General features: G+C 43.1%; 1 protein-coding gene across 3 annotated transcripts in view; it reads left to right on the plus strand.

The window, feature by feature from the left end:
- si:dkeyp-97b10.3 (NACHT, LRR and PYD domains-containing protein 1a) overlaps positions 1-26,161 on the plus strand; it is an 82,288-nt gene that overhangs the window by 42,631 nt on the left and 13,496 nt on the right. For all 3 annotated transcript variants that reach the window (XM_041209221.1, XM_041209231.1, XM_041209239.1), the window contains exons 3-15: positions 5,067-5,102; positions 6,581-6,625; positions 7,045-7,071; positions 7,281-7,328; positions 8,772-8,813; positions 11,381-11,428; positions 12,828-12,871; positions 13,041-13,093; positions 13,192-13,409; positions 13,931-14,184; positions 14,367-14,501; positions 19,169-19,307; positions 20,599-20,652. In XM_041209221.1, coding sequence (XP_041065155.1) covers positions 5,067-5,102; positions 6,581-6,625; positions 7,045-7,071; positions 7,281-7,328; positions 8,772-8,813; positions 11,381-11,428; positions 12,828-12,871; positions 13,041-13,093; positions 13,192-13,409; positions 13,931-14,184; positions 14,367-14,501; positions 19,169-19,307; positions 20,599-20,652 — 1,143 coding nt within the window. The remainder of the gene's footprint in view (positions 1-5,066; positions 5,103-6,580; positions 6,626-7,044; positions 7,072-7,280; positions 7,329-8,771; positions 8,814-11,380; positions 11,429-12,827; positions 12,872-13,040; positions 13,094-13,191; positions 13,410-13,930; positions 14,185-14,366; positions 14,502-19,168; positions 19,308-20,598; positions 20,653-26,161) is intronic.

The following is a 26,161-nucleotide window of genomic DNA, read 5'->3' on the forward strand; positions in this document are numbered from 1 at the left end:
GCGCATTCATCAATTGCAAGGGATTCCACTCCCTCAATGTTTCAATGGTTTGTGCCCACCGGATTATGATGTATGCGCTAGATACCAGGGAGCTGCCGTGACTCAGTCTGTGGCAATCACATCTCCCCCAGGTTTTCACACCTTCAGAGAGGATCAGCAGCTGGCTCCTTGGAGACAGTGGCTACTCTCTGAGGCCCTGGCTGATGATTCCTGTAAGGAACCCTACTGGTGAACCAGAGGAAAGATACAACAGGAGCCACATGACCACAAGGGCAATAATAGAACAAATGATTGCATTGGTCAAAGCGCTTCAGGTGCCTCAACAGATCTAGAGGCACCATTTAGTCTGACCCATCAAGAATCTCTTGAAGATCCTTATTGGCTGCTGTTTCCTTCACAACATAGTGCTGAGAGAAGAGGGCAGCTGCATGAGGAGGAAGTTGCTGAATGATTAGCATCCTTTCCACCTCTGAGGAATGCAGACATGCTGCAGCTAACATAAGCTCATGAGGGGATCTCACAGTACCATCAGAAATCCACCCACATTTCTGCATTCATCCGGATTAAGGCCATTGCCATGGATAACTTTCCTGCCCCACCAGTTGTTGCCCTTAAGTAGGCAATGAATGCCCACTCAAAAGCCTCATCCCACCACCACTGGCTATAACCCAATGGCAGGTGGGGGCTCGCCATGTGGGGAACATGATAAGTAAACCTATGCAGGGTTGCTGGTGGGTCTCTGGCGTGGGGTTGGGAGGGCGGGAGAGTTGCAGGGGCCTCCTCATTCAAAGGCACTCAGTGCCTGATCAAGGGAACCTGATTGGGGCCTGTTGAGAGCCATCCTCCACCCCCGAAGGATCTGGGGCCTAATGACGATCCTAGACCTCGGGTGGGTGTCATACCAGCTGCAGCCACTGCCTTCCTGGTGGTGATGCCATTCCACAGAGCTGCCATCCTCTGATTGGCCAGTATCTCTTGGTGGACGGAACCTCCAACTCCAGGATCCTTGATCCTAAAGGAAGGCCTACCACTGGCCTGTCATGTGCATGATTGGAACAGGATGTGGCAAGCCTTCCCTAAATGAGGTGACATGGGGCTCTTGCCAGCTCTGCAGCTGGCTGCCAAGACCCCCACCAGTTGCAGAAGATTCCATCCCATGTGTGCTCTAGCTGAGGCGAGGGGTGTGGGGGATGGTGCGCGACAGGCAAGGGGTGGGAAATGCGAATGCCTCAGGAAGAGTCCGCACTGCCATATGCCCTTTCTCCATCTCCCCTCCCATGATTGTCCATTCATGTGGTCACTCCTTCCATGGAGGTGAACATTAGCATAATGCCTGCGATATCATGGCACTCCTGTTGCAGAAGGACTTCTCCGGTCTCTCTCTCAGAGCGCCCACTGCCTCAGAAATGCTGAGAGAAGCACACATATTTCCCACTGCTGTTCCAGAAGAACCCTTTCCGTGGATGACCTCCGGCACTTAACATCTTCGCCCAAGCAGAGCCCTCCGACAGGAACTCTCCAATGCTGTCACCATCTCCTGTACTTTCTCCTGCTCACATGATGTGTGCATCACCATGTAAGAACCTAGCTATCTCCACTGCAGTACCCCTCAACGTATGTGTATTTGTGCTTGTGGTGGGTGCACATGAGTCACACGATGGTACATTCTCAGGTTGTTCGCTCTTCTTTGAGGAATCCGTGGCCTCCTCCCTCATCAGCCCCTTTGTCACCCTTGAAGGAGCTTTGGCAGATCAAAGATATAAGTTGTTTTTTTAAAAATTCATTCATGGGATGTGGGCATTGCTGGCTAGGCCAGGATTTATTGCCAATCCCCAATTGCCCTTGAGAAGGTGGTGGTGAGCTGACTTCTTGAACCACTGCAGTTCCTATGGTGTAGGTACACCCACAGTGCTGTTAGTGAGGGAGTTCCAGGATTTTGACCCAGTGACAGTGAAGGAATGGCAATATATTTCCAAGTCAGGTGGCTCGGAAGGAAGGTGGTGGTGTTCCCATCTATCTGCTGCTCTTGTCCTTCTAGATGGTAGCAGTCATGGGTTTAGAAGGTGCTGTCTAAGAAGCCTTGGTGAGTTCCTGTAGATGGTACACACTGCTGCCACTGTGCATTGGTGATGGAAGGCGTGAACATTTGTGGATGTGGTGTGAATCAAGTGCGCTGCATTGTCCTGGATGGTATCAAGTTTCTTGAGTGTTGTTGGAGCTGCAATTGGAGAGTATTCCATTATAATCCTGACTTAAGCCTTGTAGATGGTGGACAAGCTTTGGGGAGTCAGGAGGTGAGTTACTCGCCACAGGCTTCCTAGCCTCTGACCTGCTCTTGTAGCCACAGTACTTATATGGCTAGTGCAGTTCAGCTTCTGGTCAATGGTAACCCCCAGGATGTTAATAGTGGCAGATTCAGCAATGGTAATGCCGTTGAATGTGAAGGGGTGGTGGTTAGATTTTCTCTTGCTGGAGATGATCATTGCCTGGCACTTGTATGGCATGAATATTACTTGCCACTTGTCAACCCAAGCCTGGATATTATCCAGTTCTTGCTGCATTTGGACATGGACTGCTTCAGTATCTGAGGAGTCGTGAATGGTGCCGAACATTGTGCAATCATCTGCGAACAGCCCCTGCAGGTGGGACAGGACATGTTGATGGTGGTGTCTGGGACCTTATCCGTAAAGTATGGTTCCATGAGTATGACTCTTGCTTGACTAGTCTGTGAAATAGCTCTCTCACTTTTGGCACAAAATGTTAGTAAAGAGGACTTTGCAGGGTTGCAGCTGTCATTTCTGGTCGATGCCAGGTAGTTCGTCTGGTTTCATTCCTTATTGACTTTCTAGTGGTTTGATGCAACTAAGTGGCTGGTCAGGCATTTCAGCGCCTGTAGGCCTGTCCAGCCCAGTTAAGGACAGCAGATTCCCTTACCTAAACAAAGGACATTAGTGAACCAGATAGGCTTTATGGCAATGGCTTTGTGGTGGGGTCCAGCTGTTTTCCTTCCCTAAGGGACCAGAATGGGTTCTTATGACAGTTGTTTCATGGTCATCATTTGACTTTTAATTCCAGATTTTTCCTAGCCATGGTGAGATTTGAACCCAGGTCCCCATTCCCTGGATTACTGTCCAGTGACAATAGCACAATGCCACCACCTCCTCTTAACTGACATACTCTACATGGTGCATACCATGATACTTCAATTAGTGATGACATTGATTCAATGATTAAGTGCCAAGTGGCACTGTTGTATCTAACATTATCACCAGTTCTGTGGGCCAATGGCATCTCTTCATTGATGACACCTGATGTCTATGCCGCCTGCTATTCTCTAAGATGTTCTCCTCCACTGTGATTTGGTGAGGAGCAGGGGTCTGTTATTGGCTCCATGTCCACCCCCCAACCCCAGTTCTCTGCCTCTCCCCGGAGTTATGCACTCTCTTCTCCCGCAGTGAGAAAAAGCAGGGATTAAAGTGAAAAGTGAAAAGTGTGCTGAGGATGGACTGAGAAGATTTGAGGAGAGAAACTCTGAGGGGTAGGTACAAGATGGCAATAGGATGAGGGTAAGTTTGTGTGTTGGCTGTTCAGATGGAAATTTGAGGAGGTGCCTAAAGAGAAAAGAATGTGTGGATCAGTTAGGTGTGTCGGGCAGAGGAGTGCTGTCAGGAGAATGCTCGGGAAATCAGAGAGTGACGGATGCCACCTGAAAGTGGTTCTGTCGAAGGGTCATGAGGACTCGAAACGTCAACTCTTTTCTTCTCCGCCGATGCTGCCAGACCTGCTGAGTTTTTCCAGGTAATTCTGTTTTGTTTTGGATTTCCAGCATCCGCAGTTTTTTTGTTTTTATTTTGAAACTCACCTTTCCTGACCTAACGAGCTGATGAAACCATTTCCAACAATGAAGCCCATGTGCTCCTTGCACATTTTGTTGGAAATGAGGGTGTAGGGGACTGGAGAGCTCAATGAAAGGAGGTGGTTGGTAATGGAGAACAAGAGAATCATATCAGATCGACTAGAGTGAAAAGGAATAAAGCTTCTGCAAGGGTTAGGGCATCAAATGTAACTGTAAGGAAATGGCGGAGCAGATTAACGGCTACAGAAGTATCACAGCAAATCAACGTTGGGATTCAGAAAGTGCAGTTGTGAGTAACTTGGAGAAATTTGTTCCAAAGAAAGACAGACTAAGAAGTTGAATTGTGCGATATCAGGATGTGGTCAGAGATCGCCTCAAGTACAAAAGAGTGTACACAACCAGTGAGGTCAAAAGACATGGTGAGATCCAGGGGATAACTGTGAAAATTAATAGGTGATTATATGGAGGGAGAAGTTTATAGAGGGCAGGAGGAAGGATATCTCTGAAACTTGGGTGGTAGTATGATAAGAGGATTTTGAGATGTGAGCTGAGTGCTCAGAGGAGTGAGGGGAGAGATGGAGATGTGATAGTTTGATAAGGATAACAATGTTAACATCAGCAGTTTGAATAGGTCAGGTGATTGAAAGTTTGACCTGCTGGAGAGATGTCAAGAAGGAGCAAGGTGTTACCACCCATCAGCCACGTTTCAGTCAAAGTCAGGATCATCCACAAGGTCACAGTTCACAAGGGACTTCTTCATGAGTGAACAGACATTCTAGAAGGGGAAAATAGAGGGATTAATTGGCAGAGTCCACAGCATCATTTGTGGGATACGATAGGCTATAGGATAGGAAGAAGGTTGGTGATGTTAGTTTCCAGCAGGCACAATGAGCAGAAAAGGCAGCAAGCAAGGAGGATAGAATAGTTTGGGTGTGTGTTAGTGGAAAGCTGCATTATATTAGGGGATGTAACTTCAGTTCAGAGGTTTGCAGGAGATTTGGACAGCAGTTGCGCAGATTTATCTGCATAACTATACCGGACTATTGTTTTGGCTAGCAAGGAGAATGTACAACCTACTTATGTTGGTTAGTAGACTGTTTTATTGTAATGGTTCTGGGGATCTTACATATGAGAGACAGTCATAGTCTGTCCTCGTAATTGTTCTTTCTCTGTCTCCCATTACCATTGTTCTTTTCTTTCCATTGTACAGAAGAATATCCAGATAATTTTGAAAATTCTGAGTCAGGTCAGTGATGTTCCATTTTTCACATTCTTGCTACCATCAGTTGAACATCATAATTTGGCACTCATACAGCGCAGAAATAAACTTAATGGGTGGAAATTAATGCTCACACACCCACCCCCCAGGGCAAGTTTGGAGGTGGTAGTATTGGCCGTGTGATTGGCCAGGAGGGTGTGGGGTGGAGATCCCACTGCCTTCCCACCTCCCTCCGATTAGGTCCGGGGCAGGAAGGCATGCAGACAGTCTTCACCCCTGGAGGCCAATTGAGGTCGTTAAGTGGCCACTTAGAGCAGGGGCTGGCGGCGGTGGGGGGCCCTCATTCACAGGCGATTTGTGCCCGATTAAGGGACTGGACTGGGAAAGGATGCCCCAGCAGGGAGCCAGTCCCTGCTATTGATTCTGATCCCCCTCCCCTCTCACCAACAACCTCCTCCTTGCCACCCCATCCTGCCCACACTCACTTCTATCTAGAAATCCATCGCTGATCCTTCCTGTAGGCCCCACTGTAGTACCAGCAGTGGCCACCGCTCCTGGTGGTGCTTCCAGTGCTGCTCAAATTGCCAGCAGCACTCTGGGGCAGGATTGTTATCCTTTTTGGGGGCTTAATCAGATGGAAGGCCTGCACTGCCCAGTTAAGTGCCTGATTGGAATTAAGTAGTGTCAGGCCTCCCTAAGAAAGGCAACGCAGGTTTTCCAACTGGTGGTCAACCCCCCTTCAACCACATTAAATCCTAGCCAATGTCTGCACTCCCTGGTGCAAGCTTCATTGACAGATGTTTTCATTTTATGTGTTGCGATTTAATTTTAGTCTCTATTTTTTATTCACTTCTTTATCTGATATCTGACAATCCTAACTCTGTGAGTTGCTCATCTTGTAATACCCACCACAACTTCCTGAAGCTTTTCCACATGTTTATCAGCTGCTAAAACCTTGGGGCCCAAAACTCTAATTAGACCCTGGGTGTAAATTGGATGGATTGCCTGACAAGAACAGACCTCTACCTCAAGACCAGAACCATGATCAAATTCTGGGGAAGAAGGCAAATCATGCACCCACACCTTTAAGCCAAGTAGGCATATTAGGGGGTGGGGTGTGGTGGTAGGGCCTTGGGTATAAGTCCTGCTGAGACCCCAAGAGAAGGCCAATTTCTCTTAAAACCTAAGGTAATTGATCCCAGACCCCAATCTTAGGAGTACACTTTAAGTATTTGACCTTCCCATTTTTGGACCTTCCCGGGGAACTGATCTACTGTTGGAGCAACATGGCACCATTGACTTTCCACTGCTATCCTTTTACATGCATGGGCTACCTGACCTGACTATGGATATAGCCGCGTCTGACAATTTGAGAAGGGGGCATTGGCTGACGTGGGGGCTACTCCACTGCACTTGCACCGGCAGAGCAGCTCAATCAGAATTTTGGACCCTTGACCTGTGAGCTTCATGGATATTTTCTAATTTACCTTTTTTTAATGTGAAAGGTTCTGATTATGAAGGTTCTTCAGCATCAGAAAAGAGTGAGTCTGGTAAGCTGAGACTCTTCCTTTGTTTCATGTACTTACATACACTTAACAACTGTTTTCAATATTCAACTTAGTGGTACTGTGAAGAAAATAAGTACATTTATTTCAGCATAAAAATCAGATCAGGTAATGTTAAGATAGAATGGCTACTAATTAACACTATGCCACCTATTTTATGAGACTAGAATAAAACATACACAGTCTCATGCAAAACAGCCAACCATTCTCCAAAAAACTGCTGAAATTTTTTAACTGACTAAGTTTTATTAGTACTACAAAGAGTTTAAGTAGTGCATGAAATTTTACAGTTTTTAATTTAAGCATGTATTTTGTGTTAATATTATCCTGTTCCATGATAGAAATGTTAATTTTCATTTCATTTCTACATAACATTCAAAATGTCACTTAATAAAATCATGGAGGTTCCGACTCATCGGAGACAGAATTAGGTAATGTATATATGATTTACATTGCTCTATTATTTTGCACATTATTTTTTTTCAATGGGCAAAACTGCAACAATTCCCATAAGCATTGCTAATATTTAATTGTGTATGAAAGCACTACTCTTTAAATGAACACTTCCTTGTTAGATCCTGTGTATTTTTTTATTGCTTGTAAAAGTTAAGCATTAACATGAGATATCTTTGTTGTTTAGACGCTGGTGAAAAAACTGCTGGAGGTGACCAGCCAAATGATAATTCAGGTATTAACTATGTAAAGATTATACCCCACATTTATTACAGTGCTTCTGTAAGGCAAGAATTATTTCATTTCCACCAAAGTACCTGAGTATTAATCACTAAATGATTATTGCATACACATTAAATTAATATTGTCAACTTTGATAGCAGTATTATAGTACGCAACATTTACCCAATAGCTAAACCTAGGCCTCATCTGTCTATTCTGTTAGTTCACATGGGCGTTAAACATCCCATGGCTTAGGTGAAGAAGAGTGGGATGTTCTTTGCATGGAAAACTACTGGAAGAATGAACGGATGTGTGACATGCATCCCCACAGTTTGGTTTGCATAAATTTGTCTTGCCTCCAGTTCAAATTCCAGAACTGCCCCTGATATCCCCCCGCCCCCAACAACCAAATTTTTACTTGTGGTCATGGCTATGTTCTCCTGAAACTCTTCCCACAAACCACACCATCAAATGCTGATTAATTGGATACTTTTACTATTGCTCTTTGTTGTGCAGTAAAGGGCTGCCACATACATCTACAGCTAAAGCACATTCAGACGTTTCTGAGAGATGTGATAAAACACTATACAAATGCATGTCTTTCATTTTTATAATGTCTTGTTAGGTGTGCTGTGTTGGTTGTTTAAATGTTATTAGTAAGATACTTAAGCCCCTTTGTCCTTTCTGTATTGTGATCTCAGTATACACCAACAGGGCAAAATACAGTAGGGTTGAATCTTCACAAGGGTTCTCCTGATCATCCATTGTAACTAGAGAAATGTGTAAACACTGTGCATGCTGTTTCTTTGGGTTGTCCATGGGCCTTTCATTGAAGTTATAGCAGACAAATGGTAGAATTGCTGCAGAAATTCAACTCCAATCTTGCTGTTGGCATTGCATTCACTTTTTTAAATAAATTCACCTGATTATTCTCTGACTGTTGACTGTTTAATTAAATAAATCTTGAATAAAAATCTAGCATCCTTAATGGTGATTATAAACGACTGGACTGTTGTAAAAGTGTATTTGGCTCACTAATGTCCATCAGGGAAGGAAATTTGCTGTTTTGACGAGGCCTGGCCGAGATGTGACTCCACAGCAATGTGCTTGACTCTTAACTGCCCTCTGACAATTAGGAGTGGGGGATAAATGCTGGGCTTGCCAGCAATGTCATATCCCATGAACAAATAATAAAAAAATAGGCTTGAAGAACAGAAGTAAATTAGATATTAATAAACACAAATACATGAGAACTGTCATAAAGAAGTGGAGCATTTAAAAGGTAGAATCAACTTTGCCTCTCTAGAGAACAATTTTTGCATTAATTAAACAAGTTACATGCTGATTTTGAATGCTATGAAATGTTAAATGGACACTGGAGTTGTAGCAGCTTATGCTGTTCAATTTACTGAATATGTTACTGAAATCAGCCTTTCCAATAATGTTTCAACTACAGAGCAAGCTGCAGATGGCCCCCACTTGCAAAGTCCAGCACCAGGTAATTGGAGATTTAACTTAGCTGCATTGAAGCGTACAAGATCAATATGAGAAATGTACATAACTGTAAAAACCCATTGTCATTAAAATCAATTAAAATAAAATTTTAAGTTGCATGAAATTACAGCTTTTATGAAATACGTGGCTACTTGTGAACTTCTTTTTGGATTTACCCACAACCTTTACATTTTATAACAGAAGCATTTGACAGCCAAATAGTTTGGCAAATAGTAAGCTACCTGTAAGCTAACTAACCTTATCCATCTCCAGTTTAGCTTTTTTCTTCTCTCCCGTGAGTGTGATATGTTCATGTTAGGGTAAGTACAGTGAGGTTTAGAATTGTACATGAGGAGGCTGGGAAGTCGCAAGTTGCTCAAAACTCACTTACTTTCTATTTGTTCTGCAACTTTTCCTGACTTGGTTTTCTGCTGGTGACACGCTGGATTACATCACATAATTCTAAGCATTGGACGATGGGAAACTTTTGGATCTTCTTGGCTTCAGCACTGCATAGGGAGCATGTTTAGTTTGCTCATTTTAGATAGGCATGACAAGTTCTTGCATGTTAGGAACAGATCCATTAAAGTTGCACTGTTAATTTATTTTCCTGCCACATAGTTGCAAGCTTCAGGGAATTGCTTTCAGGGCTTTTCTCGGTGGATTTGATGAAAGAAGGGTTTTCAGACACAAAATTCTTAAAACATAGCCTAACTCTATGATGCATGTTCATTTACTGACACAGGATGAGGTGCATAATAAGCACATACAGTGTTTGCTCATTAATCTTGCAATATCTGGAGACTACTTTTATTGACCACAGAGCTACGCACACTTAAGAAGATTTGGAAAATGAACTTCAGGAGGCAATGCCTAAGGATTTGAACTTCACAACATTTTTGTATGAAATCAGGTTGCTGCCTGAGCAAGAGAATTCATAAGAGTCACTTGAGTTTATCCAAATGCTGTCCATCATCTTGCTATAACCCCTTGCAGTTATATAGGAAGGCTTTTCTGATACTTGAACATTGGGAGTCTTAAAATAGGGAATGCTTTGGGTACAGGACAGACACTTTAGATCTGTCTTCGCTAGAGAAGAGGATGCTGTCAATGTAGCAATAAAGGAGAAGGTAGTAATAATATTAGATAGAATGAAAATAGGTAAAGAGGTTGTATTTAAAAGGTTGTTTGTTCTCAAAGCAGGAATGTCATCCGGTGAAATTACATGCTAGGTTACTCAGGGAAGTAAGGGTGGAAATTGCGCAGCTCTGGCCATAATCTTTTAATTGTCCATGGAAGTACAAATGGTGCCAGAGGCCTGGAGGACTGAAAATGTCACATCACTTTAAAAAGGGGGAGAGGGAGAAACCTGGCAACTACAAGCTAGTCAGCCAAGCACTGGTGGTGGGGAAACTTTAAACAATAACCCGGGACAAAATTAATTGGCATGTGTAAAAGTATGGACTAAAAAATGAAAGTCAGCATGGATTTGTTAAAGGCAATTTACATTTGACTAACTTGATCCAGTTTATTGATAAAGTAAGGGTTGAGGAAGATGTTCAAAATCATGAATGGTAACACATTTTAAGGTGATTGGAAAAAGAACCAGAGGCGACATGAGGAAACCTTTTTGCACAGCGAGTTGTTGTGATCTGGAATGCACTGCCTGAGAAAGTGGTGGAAGCAGATTCAGTGGCAGCATTCAGAAGAGAATTGAATAAATACTTTTAAAGGAAAGAAAGTGCAGGCTATGAGGAAAGAGCAGGGGAGTGGGATTAATTCAATAGCTCTACCAAAGAACTAGCACTGGCATGATGGACTGAATGGCCTCTTTGTGTGTTATATCATTCTATGATCTACTGTACTTTATCAAAGAGCATATAGTAACTCCAACAGTATCAACAAAGAGTCCTAAGCCCACCTGGAGTGCTCAGGCTGTTGCTATAAAACATCCAATACACAAGAGGACCTTCTCAGGAATCAGCACAAGGAGGTAAAGGGTCACCCGAATCCCAGATGACTTCCACTGAAACACTGCAGAAGCCAACACACTTACTTCTTCCCCAGACGAATCAGGCTAGAGTTTAGAAATCACACACAGGGCAAGAACTGTAGGAAAAAACATTAACATCACACTCAGAGACAAAGCAGGTTAGCAATTGACCATGCTACACTTGAACTGTCTAATACTTCTTTTGCATTGTGTATAAACTCACAGTACCACAATAAATAGGCATTGATGTTACTTAAAGAACTGGAAATGGCAGTGTTGCAAAAGGGGGTTGGCCCAGCTTGCTGAGGGGCCACACAATCGAAAGGCTTTTGTTAAAGGACCAACAATATCTCTTACATGATCACCCAAGTATTATGGGTGTAGTTGGGAAGTGCCCTCTGGCATGCTGTTGAGATCATGTTAGAATACAATGGAGATAATAGAGTTTTGCAATTTATTGAACCTGGGATTAATTGCTCGTGTCAAGAAGGACAAAGTGGAAATTTATGCTGTTAAACATTCTATTTTCATTCTTATATAAGGAAACATATTACTAAAAGCTACAATCTATTTTCCAGGAGACTGCAGCACTGAAGAACCAACAGCAAAAAATCCACCAGACTCAGGTCACTTATTTTCAGATTGATTAAAAATTGATGATGTGTAGGAAGGTTTTTAAATTCTCATCAGAAAACTTTCTCGTTTTAATTGGTGCTGGTGGGGATCAGAAGTGTCACATTGTAAGGTAATCTTTTGGATGTGTCACATTTACAACGAATATGATTATTTTCACATCATTCAATGTGCTAAAACAGAGAACATATTGACTAAGTATAAAAACAAAACTGCGGATGCTGGAAATCCAAAACAAAAACAGAAATACCTGGAAAAACTCAGCAGGTCTGGCAGCATCGGCGGAGAAGAAAAGAGTTGATGTTTCGAGTCCTCATGACCCTCGAGGGAGGACCCATGAGGACTCGAAACGTCAACTTTGCTCTTCTCTGCTGATGCTGCCAGACCTACTGAGTTTTTCCAGGTATTTCTGTTTCTATATTGACTAAGTATGCTATTTAGATTTTAGAAAGCTTCACTTTGTATCTTTAATATCTAGAGCACCGTGATATTGGTGTGTTCATATTTTAAATGGTTAAAAAACACCAAGTTTATAGTTTTCTTTTGCTGCATGCAGACAACAGTTTGAAACATTTTCATTGTCTTTTTCAAAGAAATCTTTGTGTGTGGATGGAATCTTGTGCTCTTGCTAGTGGCGAGCTTGGAGGTAGGAAGTGCATTTACTTAGGCAGGGTGGTGGGTACCTGAACCCTACCACCTTTCCACCTCCACCAGAATTAATTTCTGGGTGGGAAGGCCCACGGTTGACCTTCCCACCACTGCGCTCCCCCCCCCCCCCCGGTTCGAGTCAGCTGCACCATTCAATATGACCATAGCTGATCCTCTAACTCAACGCCATACTCCCGCTCTCTCCCCATACCCCTTGATGTCTTTAGAGTCCCGAAATCTATCTATTTCCTTCTTAAATATATTCAGTGACTTGGCCTTCCAAGCCTTCTGCGGTGGAGAATTCCATAGGTTGACCACCCTCTGAGTGAAGAAATTTCTCCTTATCTCAGTCCTAAATGGCCTACCCCGTATCCTTAGACTGTGGCCCCTTGCTTTAGATCTCCTACCAGAGCAAACATCATCCCTGCATCCAGTGTGTCCAGCCCTTTCAGAATTTTATACGTTTCAATGAGATACCCCCTCATTCTTCTAAACTCCAGTGAATACAGGCCTAGTCAACCCAACATCTCCTCATACAACAATCCTGCCACACCAGGGATCAGTCTGGTGGGCCTTCTCGAAAAGAGGCCCTGTGGGTCTCTCATGGGCTCTCCTGCCAGCAGGCAAGACCCTCGACACCTCAACAAGATTCTGCCGTGTGTGTGTGTGTGTGTGTGTGTGTTTGTGATGAGGTGGAACCTATCACATCAATTTTTTTTAAAAAAAGGAATCTTTCTCTCATAGGCTTATATGTCGAGCCATCATGTCCTAACTGTAACTGTCAAATGGTGAGAAACTTTATTTTTAAATCATTTCTATTATAAATATATTTCAGGTGATTTTGCAGGCAAGAAATAATGAGGCGCACAATATATTGTGGTATAAATGTAGTAAGGACAGACAGGCATCTAAAATATTGTAATCAATTCCATTCAGACTTTTTTTTTTAAATAACAGAATCAAAATTTTGAACAAGTAACACCTAGACAGATTTCAAAGGAACGTTTTTGGTAGGTATTTTTCCAGTACTTTGTAAATATAATTAGTGCACTGGTCTGTCTCAGATCAATTTTAATTAATTGTGTTATTTTATCTTTTTAATATACAGTTTGAAGTTGGATCATGAAGGAACCTATCAGTGTGTTGCGACTGGTCTAGTATTTGAAGTGACAGACAAAGCTGACATAATTTACTCAATTCTGTCTTGGTATAAATATGACACATTTCTGGGGAAAGATTGGAAACTTTGTGGCCCACTGTTTGATGTGAAGAGTGATCCAGCCTTACTAAAGAGCATTTACTTCCCTCATTCCCTCTGCTTGGCAGGTAAGGGTTTTCCTTTTGCAGATAATTATAATTTCGTAATTTTCTTGCCCTTTGTTGTTGATCTTCACACCATCGTCCACTAGGTGGCATAATGAACTCTGTTGCAATGTTAATACTCTGTAGATCAGACACAGCAATTCACAACCTGTGAGTGTGTGTGTTCATTGTCCTCACTCATTTCCCTGTTGTCAGTTGGACTTATAATGATGGTAGAATTTTAAAGCAACTTTATTTTATTTTTCTTTCCTCACTCCATAAAGAAAAATCGTTTCATTTTTTTCTCTCCTTTATGTTCCCTATACTGTTCATTGATGAGGAGAGCAAAGCCAGCAGCCTGTTTGTAAGATCTCTAAAAACTCTGAAGCTTGGAAGGATCTTAACTTCTTGTTGCTTCTAATTGTCACCAGGACCTGGCATGGAGTCGCTTTATTAGAGTCGATTTCAGGGCTATACTCACAAAATGATTTCACAAATATTTTAAGCAAGTGTTTACCTTTACAAATTTGTGTCTCATCCTACAGATCATTTGTCTGATTTACAATTTGGAATTTTACACATAAAGAACAAGAAACCCGAAATAGAGCCAACTACTGATCATTCAACAACACATGTTCAGTGGAAAGTCAGCTCCTTGTCACCAGTTGGGCCAATTTTTCAGACCTCTTCTGAGGGCATTCAACATCACGGGGTTGTGCTGATTTACAAAGTCATTAACAACCTCCAGTCCTTATTATTTCATGTATATATGGCAGCAAACAATGACTCTGTTATTAAGGTAAGAACTATTCTGTCTGTACTCATTTTAATTACAATTATGGCTTCTTTTTTGTCATAGTTGCACCTTGTACAAGTATTATTTTGTTAATGTTTGAATGGGTTTTTTAGTTAATTGTTGGCACAAATGAAAGGTTAATTAAATAAACAGATTTGTATATGAATGTGCTTGTTCACTTTTAGGATATCACAAAGGCTGAAAAACATTCGAAACAGAAATCTGTAAAAATTGATAAACCTACTCCATGTCACAAAAAGCTGATTATTGGCAAAATATATCGACTCCTGAGTGACCCTCAAGCTGAGATAATTCCTGGGGTATGTTGGAGTAAACAATTATTGATTTATTTCTGCTGCTTACATGCAAAGTTTTCTATATATATTATATATATTATAGAAATACACTTAAAAAAACATTTCGAGGTGATGACATTTTCCAGAATTAGGACCTAAAAAATTATGCCAAAATCCTTGTCATTTTCCATTGTCCTAAAAACCCTCTTAGATCTGATAAGCTATAGTTGACTCTTGGAATCTACTAAATATGGTGGGACCTACAGTGGCACTTAACAATCTAAATTTAGGCTACAGTCCAATGTTTGCAGTGGCTGTAATCATACTAATTTGTTAATCGCAACTGCTACAGTTTTGGAAAAGTACTATCTTGTTTTGGCAAAGAAAATAAAGAGAATAAGAAGAAAATAATTAGTGTCTTTCATTACCTCAGGACACCCCAAAGCTGTTCATAGGAAATGTATTACTTTTGAAGTGTGGTCACTTCTTGTAAAGCAGGGAGGTGTGGCAGCTATTTTGCTCTTCTTTGAATAGCGTCTTGAGAGCTTCAATGACCACAGGAACGGGCAGATAGGGCTTCAGTACCTCTGAGAGTGCAATACTTTCTAAGTATTGAACTGGACTGTCAGCCTGGAGCATATGTCAGGTCCTGGATCCATAACCATTTGACTCAGAAATGAGAGCACAACCACTGAGGCATGGCTCATTACAGATAATCCATCAGCATTATGTACATTAGACATTTTATTATTTGATAATGTACAAGCAAAGATCAATACTTTTGCAGGTTATAAAAATCATCACTTTTCTCTATAATTCGATATTATGTGCAGCTTATAAATGGGCCAACATTTTAAGAATGAGTGGGGAAACTTCCCTTGATGGCTCAGCAAATCTATCCAATGAATTGCTGAGCCATAAAGATTTACAAGATGCTGCTTTTGATACTGGCACAACAGTGCAATGGTTATCATAGTGAACTAGCAACCCAGATGTTGTGAGTTCACATCCCACCATTCCAATTTGTGGAACAGTATTCAATAATCTGTGGGTGTGCACCAGAAAAATACCTATTAAAAACTATTGAATTGTTGTAAAAACCCATTGGTAACCTGCCATTCCTACCTGGATTAGCCCATCTATAACTCTAGTTTCATGCCATGTACTTGACTGTTAGTACCTTCTGAAATGACCCAACAAGCCATTCAATTATAAAAATAATTGCTATCGCACCACCACCACTCGGCAACTAAGAATGCAATAAGTGCAACCTTGCCAGCATCATCCACATTCTGACAGCAAATACCATGACTGTTGGCTGATTTCAAACAAAAACAGAAAATGCTGGAAAAACTCAGCATGTTTAACAGCATCTGTGGAGAGAAAAACAGAATTAATGTTTTGAGTCGATATGACTTTTCTTCCGAGCTGAAGAGAAGTAAAATGTGATGAAATTTATACTGTTTAAGGGGGCTGGAGCGGGTGAAGCTGGATAGCAGGCCATCGATAGGTGGGGGCAAGGGAGAGATTGACAAAGCTTTCATGAACAAAAGGACAAAGGGGGTGTTAATGGCAGTGGTAAGGGCTAAAGAAGGTGCTGATAATGGCTTTAAGGTAAGAAAGCAGAATGTAAGCACTCTGAAAAGAACAACATGAACAAGTGGGGGTGGGGGGAGGGGACGGTGGTAAGGAAAAAAGATGGAAAATAGGATAAAAGGTAGGGATAAAACAATGAATAAATGGTTTCAGCGTGGATGGTAGTAACTCTTTCGAGTACAAACACGTTTCCATCTGTTTCAGATGAAGTTACATTGTTTCATAGTTTGCCATTGTGAGATTTGAACTCTTGATCTTGGGGTTACAAACCCAGTACCATAACCACTTGGCTATTTAAGCCAAGCGTAGTTGCTCTATAAATTACAAGTTACGGAAGGGAAACACCTGATTGCTATCTAGAAGCACATGATAAAAGTGGGCATTGGATGAGGAAAGACTCAGGCTAAGTTGTAGTTCATCATGGTTAACCATCTTACTAATATTTTTTGGGAAATACAGAGCTCCCAGAGGATTATCATAAGAGTGGAAATAGGTGCAGAAGTAGGGCCATACAGCCACTTAAGCCTGAATTAAAAATAAAAAAAGCAGAAAATCACTGTGATTGCTTTTAAAAATGCACAAAAAACCTTTTAGATCAAACTGATCTGGGATAAAATTTATAGTTCAAGTTCAGCTGTAACAAGCGAACAGGTAAAACCAATCAAATAATCATAAGAAAAATGGAGCTGGGAGTATTGTGTTCCTGCATTCTATTGGGCAAGTCCAGGGGAACTGAATTGAAGAAGGTCAAATCTTTGACAGAATTTGAGTATACTTCCTGCACATTTAGCACAAGTACGGGTAGTGCACAAATGGAAAGGGTGGGAAATCATGATAGCAGCAGCTTTAAAGGGTTGCTGCTCCACTTTAAGTTTAACTTGCTGCTTACTTTGGCTCCAGTTAAAGGCAATTGCAGAAAATGAAGGCAGGACTTCACACACCCACACTTCCATTTCTATAATGCTTCAGCATGAATTTTGTAACAGGCACTTCAGAAAGCTTCTAAAATTACAAATAACTTGCATGTTGGGGCACCAAGTCAGGTGGACATCTGAATCTACTGCACTTTATGAAGTCATACATTCCCACAAGGTCAAATGTTGTCTGGCTTGATACATCTCTGTGTTCTTCCAAATACTGAAAACTATGGATGGAATCTTATCATCTTTAAAACTAATTGTTGATCAGGACCGTTTCCAGGTCCACCCTGAGGCACCCTCTGCAGAGATCAGTGATTTTATAAAATAAACATAGGCCACATCTGCCAAGCCAACGACCCCACGTCCCCCAACCGAAAGCTTGGCCTGCAGCTGCAACTGTGACCCACAATCCCCACATTTCTGATGGGGAGAGGGAACTAAAAGAGGCAAAAACAGAAAATGCTGGAAAAACTCAGCAGGTCTAACAGCATCTGTGGAGAAAAAAAAACAGAGTTAACGTTTCGAGTCCATATGACTTTAAGAATCATAAGGATTCGAAATGTTAACTTTTTTTTTCACTACAGATGCTGTTAGACCTGCTGAGTTTTTCCAGCATTTTCTGTTTTTGTTTCAGATTTCCAGCATCCGCTGTATTTTGCTTTTAACTAAAAGAGGCCTTGCGGGACCCACTGACCAGCTGCCGGCAAGCTGCTATAAGCAGCTGCTGGACTTCGAACTCAGCAAGGAGCCTGACCACCTCTGGGAAGATGCCACTGCCCAGTGGGTAGCCATTGTCAATTTCACTCCACCTCCAGCAAAATCAGCCAGAGGCAGGAACGGATCAGCCCACCAATCCAACCCCCTCATTTCAAAATATTTTTTCTGATTCCATGGGACTGGGAAGATTCTGCTTGTGTGTCTTGCCTGTTCTTTAAAAAAGAAGGGTACCTGTACCATGACCAGGGAGAGACAAACCGGATTGAGGGAGGCCCTGATAACTTCTCAACTGCCCAGATGTGTAGATAGTGCAAAGGGATGGAACCCTTCCCGTTTAAATACAAGCATTTCCAGGTTGGCTACAAAAGAACCAGATTCAAAGTAAAGCCCTCACAACAACATGCTAGCCAGTCCTTGAAAAAAGAGGAAAAAAAAGGCCACATGGTTACCATTTCGATATACAGTTCTCAGAATGCAGCTCATAATGGGTAGAATGAGAAATGGATGCAATTGGCAGTTACATATTACAGGAGGTAATCTTTTTGTGGTGAATGAATATGAGGAAGCGAGTGATGGAAAATTTACAGGGTGAAGGCTGACGACACTGCAACTTTTAGAAATTGGTTATAAGCAATTCCAACACTTTTAGAGCTTTAGAGAAAGGGATCTTTGAAAATGGTTGGCAGCATTACTATATTGCATTATGACAAAATGTGCCTCTTATTTTGTCTTAGTAGGGCCATTAAACTCTTTCTGGCACTGTGAACATGCAGGGAATGTTGCTGTTGCACTCATTACCTTTGCAATCTCCTTCCACTGTCACTAAGCATCACTCCTTGTGCATCACTCTGTTCTAATAAAACTTTTACACATCCGACTGACTTTCTTCAGCAGCACTTGCCTAGTTACATCAAAGGTGCATATACCTCCGTCTAGCAGCAAATCTCAAAGACATTTCTAGCAAAGTAACTTGCTTAGCAGCAGCATAAACAAATTGGATGATGCCTAAATCTTTATACTACTTCAAACCTTTAGATCCTGCAGCAGCAATCTATTTCTCACCCTCCAACAGTCAAACGTCTGATGACTTTCTGATGCCTGAACTAGTCTGGAATATCTGAATAACCTGTCTATGGGAATTATTATCCCCTTTCTTCCCAAATAGGTGGAGTGTTCAAGATTTGGGAATTTCAACCAAATGCTAATATTTCTGATCTTGGATCAAGATTTCTTTCGTGTCCTGTGCAATTACCTCATAAGTCTGTTCATAAAGAACATGCTTATAATTTTGTGGGGAAATATTTGTCCCCTGCAATGGTTAAGTGAGGGCTTTGTACAATAGAACTTGTGTGCATTCGTGTGTACCGACTTAGAAATGCATGTACTGTTTAACAATTAAATGCTGCAACGTTATTTTTCAATGGAAGGATCGGTAAATTTCTTTTTTTATTTTAATAGGACATTGAATTCATAGACATGACACCTCTTAAATGTAAAAGTTACTTTGAAGTATTTTTGGAACAAGCAGAAGACCTTCAACTAACGCTGAAGGACATAGATTCAGGTGAAACAATGTGGACCTCAAAACTGCGGGAGTGTAAGTATTTCCAGAATATGTAATCATTATTAAATACTTTTAAACTGAACTTGTTTACTGTGTTTAATTTGCAACTATTTTCTGGGTTGATTTAAACCTCCATGATTGCTAATGCTATATGAAGTGTCAGAGAGCCTTTCACAGCTATTCACTTTTTGCTACCTGAATGTTGCAGGCTTGTATGTTTCATTTTCATTAGTGCAATGATATCTGACATTTTGGTTGTCCAATTAATTTGAATTATCATTGTTTCCTTTTGAGATATCGAAGAAACCAGATTCATTCACCCACATTTAACAGACATAAACAAAACACAGCACGTAGTTCTTCATGTCTACTGCCCAAATTCTGATTTCTGTGATCATCTGGAGAGATTTTATTTTTATTGAGCGTGTTGGGCACTGCCACTTTTCCCTCTCACTGAAGTGGAATTGTGAGCTACTGCAGTTTGCTCCACATACCAACTCAGCCACGAAACGCCTAACAAAATTCTGCTGGATAATGAGATTAACCAAACATGAAACTTTCATGTCTGTATCGTGATTACTATGTCACTTAAGCATCCCTTCTAATTTGCAACCTCTTACTTTGCAATGGTTTTTTTGTCTCCACCTATTTTCTCAATAGGCATACTCTCTCTCTCTCTATATATATATATATATATTTATATATAGGCATACTCCTCTCAACTCTTCTCTTTTCTCCTTCTAAACATTCTTCTTTTTCTCTGCTTCCTCACTCTGAGGGAATCAAGACCCATTACACTGTCTCCTAACCCAACCTATTTTTTCCCAACAGCCTCACCATTATGCAATGCTTTCCATCCAGCAGTCCTCATTCAATCTTGTTTTTATTTAAACAAAGAATAATTTTACGAAATCAATATTGTTTGATTAATCTCACCTATTTTACTCTTCTCTACTTTGATGAAGTTTTTCACCAACGGCCTGGGCCTATTTCCTAAATTTCTCACAAAAAAGAACATTAGACAGACACCTTTTGCAAGTAGAGATTTTAACGATAGTACATTCTGTATCAGGACCTCACAGTACAAGTCCTGGAGTAGATTTACTGGGATGCAGGCCTAATCTTCACATATATAGTGCATCATTGAATTTCATAAAAATAATAAATTGAATTCTGAATTATTCTTTGTGCTTTTATATCATACTTTGCATCTTTCGTCTTTTAAGTCTTGTCTTTTAAATTTGCTAATTACACTATCTTACTTCAGATGTAACCTCTCTTCTTCAATCTGAAAATATCTTTATGTTTTAAATTAACATTTCAGGTGACTGGGCAAACCATGAACAGAATGACCAAGGAAAATCAAGAGACATTAACAGTAAGTTTTTATTATGGTATTTTCTTAAGCAAGATGTAAAGAATGCTGGACTTAAAAAGGCCATTGATTTGGTATAGGTTCTTTAAGGCCTGTTAAAAAAATCATAATCATAAGTACAACGGAGTTCTGCTGCAATAAAAAGATGCACATCTGCATAAGAGATTGAAGATAAATTGCTGTAAAGGAAGCAGGGTGTTGAGAAGATGTGAATTTCATAGACTTGCCTCCAAGCAAGCATTTTAGATAATTCAAAGGGAAGAATTCATAACACGATAAAATATTTGTCCTAGCTAGGGACAGGGATAAGGATGCTACAAAAGGTCCCAACATCAACCTACTCTTGATGGCTATCTACCAATGTCTGCTGACAAGTGCCTCTGTACATATCAGGTTGGGGCTTGGCTTGGATATTTTACCAACACTCCTTTTCAATGCTGATGTATGGTGTATGGTAACTTGGATAAATAATGAGGGCTGTTGGTACCTATAGAATTGTACCTCAGTAAGAGGCATTGGCTGGAATTTTCCTGCCCCATTGGCATCAGACGTCATGGTGGGTGAGGGAGGGCGCAGTATGGCAAGAAGACCAAAAATCGGTTTCTCGCCAGCATAAAAGCACAGCAGGATCTTCCGAGGCAGATTGCCAATCCTGTTGAAGGCTGGCGTGAACCCACTTTTCATCCCACTGATGGAGTGCAAAGTAAGGCCTGACCGGAATCTTCCCCTCAGGCCAGATTTACCGTTACGCTGGTGGGAAAACATGCTGGCCCAGAACACGTCTGGACAAGTGTGACATACAGAAGTCAGGCCTTATTGTTAGGGCCTTGCTCAGATCATGGGCATCTGAGGAGCATAAGATGCTGGATCCCTACAGCAACTGGACCCTGGAGGAACACGTGCATCGCTGGGTGGATTTTCATGGCCATGGTTCTGCCATGAAGCAGCTCACGGAAGGTGGAATGTCACGGGTCTGCTTTGGAACATCATAGTCTTAGCCATGAGCTACTACGAATGATCGGGGAGTGGGGGTGAGACGGAAATGTCAGAGTGAGATGGGGCGAGGAGGAGGGAGTACGGGGGAAGGAGGGTGTAACAGGGGAGAATGCAGCAAGTGGGGAAGTAGGTGTAAAGGAAGGAGATCGGAGGCGGGGGAGGAGATCAGAGCTGGTGAGGAAGGAAATCTGTGGGGGGGTGGTAAGGGGTAAGGTTGGAGGAGGGAGTAATTAAGGGAGGAGGGAGTAAGTGGGGAGGGAATAAATGCCCAGGTGAAAGATTAATGAAGGGGCCTGTGGAGTCAATTACTGCCTCCTGGGTAACAAACTGACAGTGGGCATGGTAGGAGGGAATTGTGAGTATGAGAGGGGGCAGAGTGAGCCAGGAGGGTGAATGTGCGGCAGTAGCAGCAGAAGGGATGGAGAGGGTGGTTGGTAGGTACTTGGAGGCAGACACAGACCCTGAAGCTGGGAAGAAGGTTGGGGAAGTCAGTATGGATGGGGTGTGATTTTCAGGAAGGTAGGGAACGTGCACATTCACCTGCACATCCTGGAAAGAGAAAGGTTTTGGTTGGTAGGTGACGGTGGGAGGTAAAAGGTGATGCCAGGGGGGTTCAACAATGATGGGAAAAAGGACATTGGTGATTGGGGGAGGGGAAAGGATGGGGGAGCTGATCAGAAACTTAACAACTACCATGGTTGTCGAAATTGAAAGTGGGCGGAGCCTCATGTTGGACAGGCATAGGTGCTGCAGGGGAGTGTGGTCAGTGGGTGGGCGGCGGTCCGGTTAAGTGAGACAGTCAGCTGAAAGAAAACCCAGCAGGCAGGGTTGAAAATGCTCAGGGCAGTGAGATGAGTGCGATGGATTACGGTTCTGCTTGCTCTAGGCCCTGAAAGGTCCTGCCACTCATGCACTTCTCCCTCCAGAATCACTGCGTGCAGCTGAACTGCTAGGGGGGTAGGGGGTGGGGGGTTGTATAGCCTGTAAATGAAGCTGAAAGACAACATTACACATTATTTAGTAAAAGTGAATATATTTTCACTTTGTATAGTGACAAAATGTGTTCACCCGTGCAACCACTCGTGATCAGCATTTCTTAACTTTTCTAGGCCTGCCACTTCTTCTAGGTGCTGCCCTGACATCCACAGCAGGGGTGGAGACAGCCTGTGCAATGGTTGGCCCTGTTGCTTCCAATGACTTCGGCATCCGTGCTCTGGAGAGCCGAGATCTTAAGGGCCCGACTTGCTTCAGCTGTCCTCCTGTGGGTCAGCTGCTCCCTCTGCGCTGACAAAGGACAAGTTTGAGGGGGTCATGGGCAAAGGGAAATCAGAGGGAGAGGACAGCCTTTGAGATTCCTGAGTGGATGACCCAGGGGTGTCCTCCCTTCGCATGCCCATGGGCCCTGGACTAACTCCTTAGGGGGAAGGAACACCTGGAGGGATGTCACGGTGCCCTGTTCCCCTCTCACGTTGCCTTGTAGGAACTGACTCATGGCTGCCACAAAGGAGTGCAGGTCTACGCACATCTCCGCGTTCTTCTGGACCAAGGTATCCATGGCATCTGCCATCCTTCCCATGGAGACCTCCATATGCACACATTTGGGCACCACTTCATCAGAGAGCAGGCAGACACATTCTCCAACTCGCATGCCACTCTGTTGAGGGTTTCCACCAGCTCTGCGTGATGTTCCCCCGCCTTCTGCTCACTCTATGCGATGAGCTGGAAGGCCAAATCCAGAGGCTCATCATCTGATTCGGACCTCATGGCACCTCTTCCCCAGCAATCCTCCGAGTGGCTGAACCTGCCTCCTCCTGCTGCAGACACGTGTCCATGTGGTGACCACCAGATTGTGAACCGAGCCTGTTCTAGATCTAGGTCCCACCGAGCTGTGTCTCTGTGCTGGTGGAGGGTGTGGGTAAGCACTGTGATGCATCTTCCAGGCTGCTTATTTCCAGTTCTTCAATGGAGGAGGTGTCCTCTTGGCTGGAGATGAGGACCTGGATGGGGCTGAGGGAATGGCTGGCTGAGGGTGTCGGTCACTTGGCAGAGCTTCCTGCGAACCAAAGTAGAGATAAATTGCGCCCAATTTCCACCCCTCTATCACCTTTACATGGTCCATCTCCGACACTTCGCTCTCCTTCCTTGACCTCTGTCTCCATTTCTGGTGATAGATTGTCCACCAATATTCATTAAAAGCCCAGTGACTCCCATAGCTACCTCGACTACAGCTCCTCACACCCTGTTTCCTGTAAGGACTCAATCCCATTCTCTCAGTTTCTTCGCCTGTGTCACATTTGTTCTGATGATGCCTCTTTCCAAAACAGTGCTTCTGACATATCTTCCTTCTTCCTTAACCAAGGTTTTCCACCCACGGTGGTTGACAGGACCCTCAACCATGTCCGACCCATCTCCTGCTCCTCTGCCCTCACACCTTCCTCTCCCTCCCAAAACCGTGATAGGGTCCCCCCCTTGTTCTCACTTTTCACCCCACCAGCCTCCTCATTCAAAGAATCATCCTCCATCATTTCCGCCAACTCCAGCATGGTGCCACTACCAAACATATCTTCCCTTCACCCCCCCTGCCAACCCCCTGTCAGCATTCCGTAGGGACCTTTCCTTCGGGGACACCGTAGTCTACTCCTCCATCACCCCAACACCTTATCCCCTTCCCATGCAATTGCAGAAGGTGCAACACCTGCCCCTTTACCTCCTGCCTCCTCACCATCCAAGGACCCAAACACTTCTTTAAGATGAAGCAGCCCTTCACTTGCACCTCCTTCAATTTAGCCTACAGTATTCACTGCTCCCAATGGAGAAGAGGGAGAGGCCAAACGCAGACTGGGTGACCCCTTTCTCGAGCACCTTCGGTCTGTCCGCAAGCATGACCCAGACCTTCCTGTGGCTTACCACTTCAGCACTCCACCCTGCTCTCATGCCTACATGTCCGTCCTTGGCCTGCTACAATGTTCTAGTGAAGCTCAACGCAAACTGGAGGAACAGCACCTCATCATCCGACCAGGCACTTTACAGCCTTCCAGACTGAAATATTGAGTTCAACAATTTTAGATAATGAACTCTCTCCTCCATCCACTCCCCTTTTTTCAAAATTCATTTTTATTTTTTATACACTTATTTTTATTCATTTTTATTTTTATTCATTTATTCATTGTTTTATCCCCCTTTTTATTCTCCTTTTTTATCCCATTTTTGATCCTTTTTATTTCCCCCGCCACCCCCACCCTCACAAGGGCCACCTGTTACTTGTCCATGTTGTTCTTTTCAGAGTGCTTACACCTATTCTGCTATTATCACATTCTGCTCTACCTTTGTCATTATCAGCACCCTTTTTAGCCCTCACCACTACCATTAACACTCCCTTTGTCCTTTAGTTCATGACATCTTTGTCAATCTCTCCTTTGTCCCCACCTCTCACTGGCCTTCTACCTAGTTTCACCTGCTCCAGCCTCCTTAAAACAGTATATATTTAATCACATTTTTACTTCTCTGTAGCTCTGAAGAAGGGTCATATGGACTCAAAATGTTAACTCTGTTTTTCTCTCCACAGATGCTGTCAGACCTGCTGAGTTTTTCCAGCATTTACTGTTTTTATTTCCAATTTCCAGCATCTGCAGTATTTTGCTTTTATATAATATTAGAGATAATTAGTGCATGACAGCAAAGTCAAAAGCAGGAGAGAGAGAGAGCACTCACAGCTGCGTTGAGAGAGGGATGATGTGGTGTAGGATCCTCATGTGGGTGTTCGCCGCCGACCTCACTGTTGCCGCACACAAGGTCCACGTCCTCACCAGTCAGCGCGATGGCATGCTCCTCAAAGTAAGTGAGGGGCCTAATGTGGGCCACTCCAGCCCTGGTCAGAGACCTCTCCCTGCTGCTTTGAGCCAGCTTCTCCTTCATGAAAGCAGATGGAGAGAGTGAGAGCAGGACACATGGCATTGGATGGAATGTTTGAATGGTGAGTGGAGCCATGGATGGGATGAGGATGCGAGCTCCAGAGGATATGAGTCTGATGGAGATGTGAGGGTGTGTGTGAGAGTTAGTGGTGTTGTCCCTTGTGTAAGATCCCTGTGGATGTGTGATGGGTTTGTGAATGTGTAAGTTGAGAGTGATGAGGTGGTTGACATACCCTGGCGGAGTGGATGAGATCATGCATCCTCTTCCTGCACTGAATGGCTGACCTCCCCTGTGCTCCGGTGGTGCTGACCACTGCTGCCATCACCTCCCAGGCTGGATTGGTGACTCTGGTGTACCTCCTGTGGCCAAAGTGGGGGTAGAGGACATCACAGCAGCCTTCCACTGCGTCCAGCAGGTGCCCCAGAGAGGTGTCACTAAATTTGAGGGCTGCCATCTTTGCTTTTGGGGCCTTCTGTTGCCCAGAGCAGTCCTGATCTGGAGACATGAAGTAGGCTGCGCTTTGGTGAGCTTTAAATATGGCACCTGGAGCAATGAAGCACTGTGGCCACTGTGTGGCAGGCAAATCCTAGCCCGCCTGCCAGTG

Source organism: Carcharodon carcharias, chromosome 2 (assembly GCF_017639515.1).
Source record: "Carcharodon carcharias isolate sCarCar2 chromosome 2, sCarCar2.pri, whole genome shotgun sequence".
In the NCBI taxonomy this organism is placed as follows: Eukaryota; Metazoa; Chordata; class Chondrichthyes; order Lamniformes; family Lamnidae; genus Carcharodon; species Carcharodon carcharias.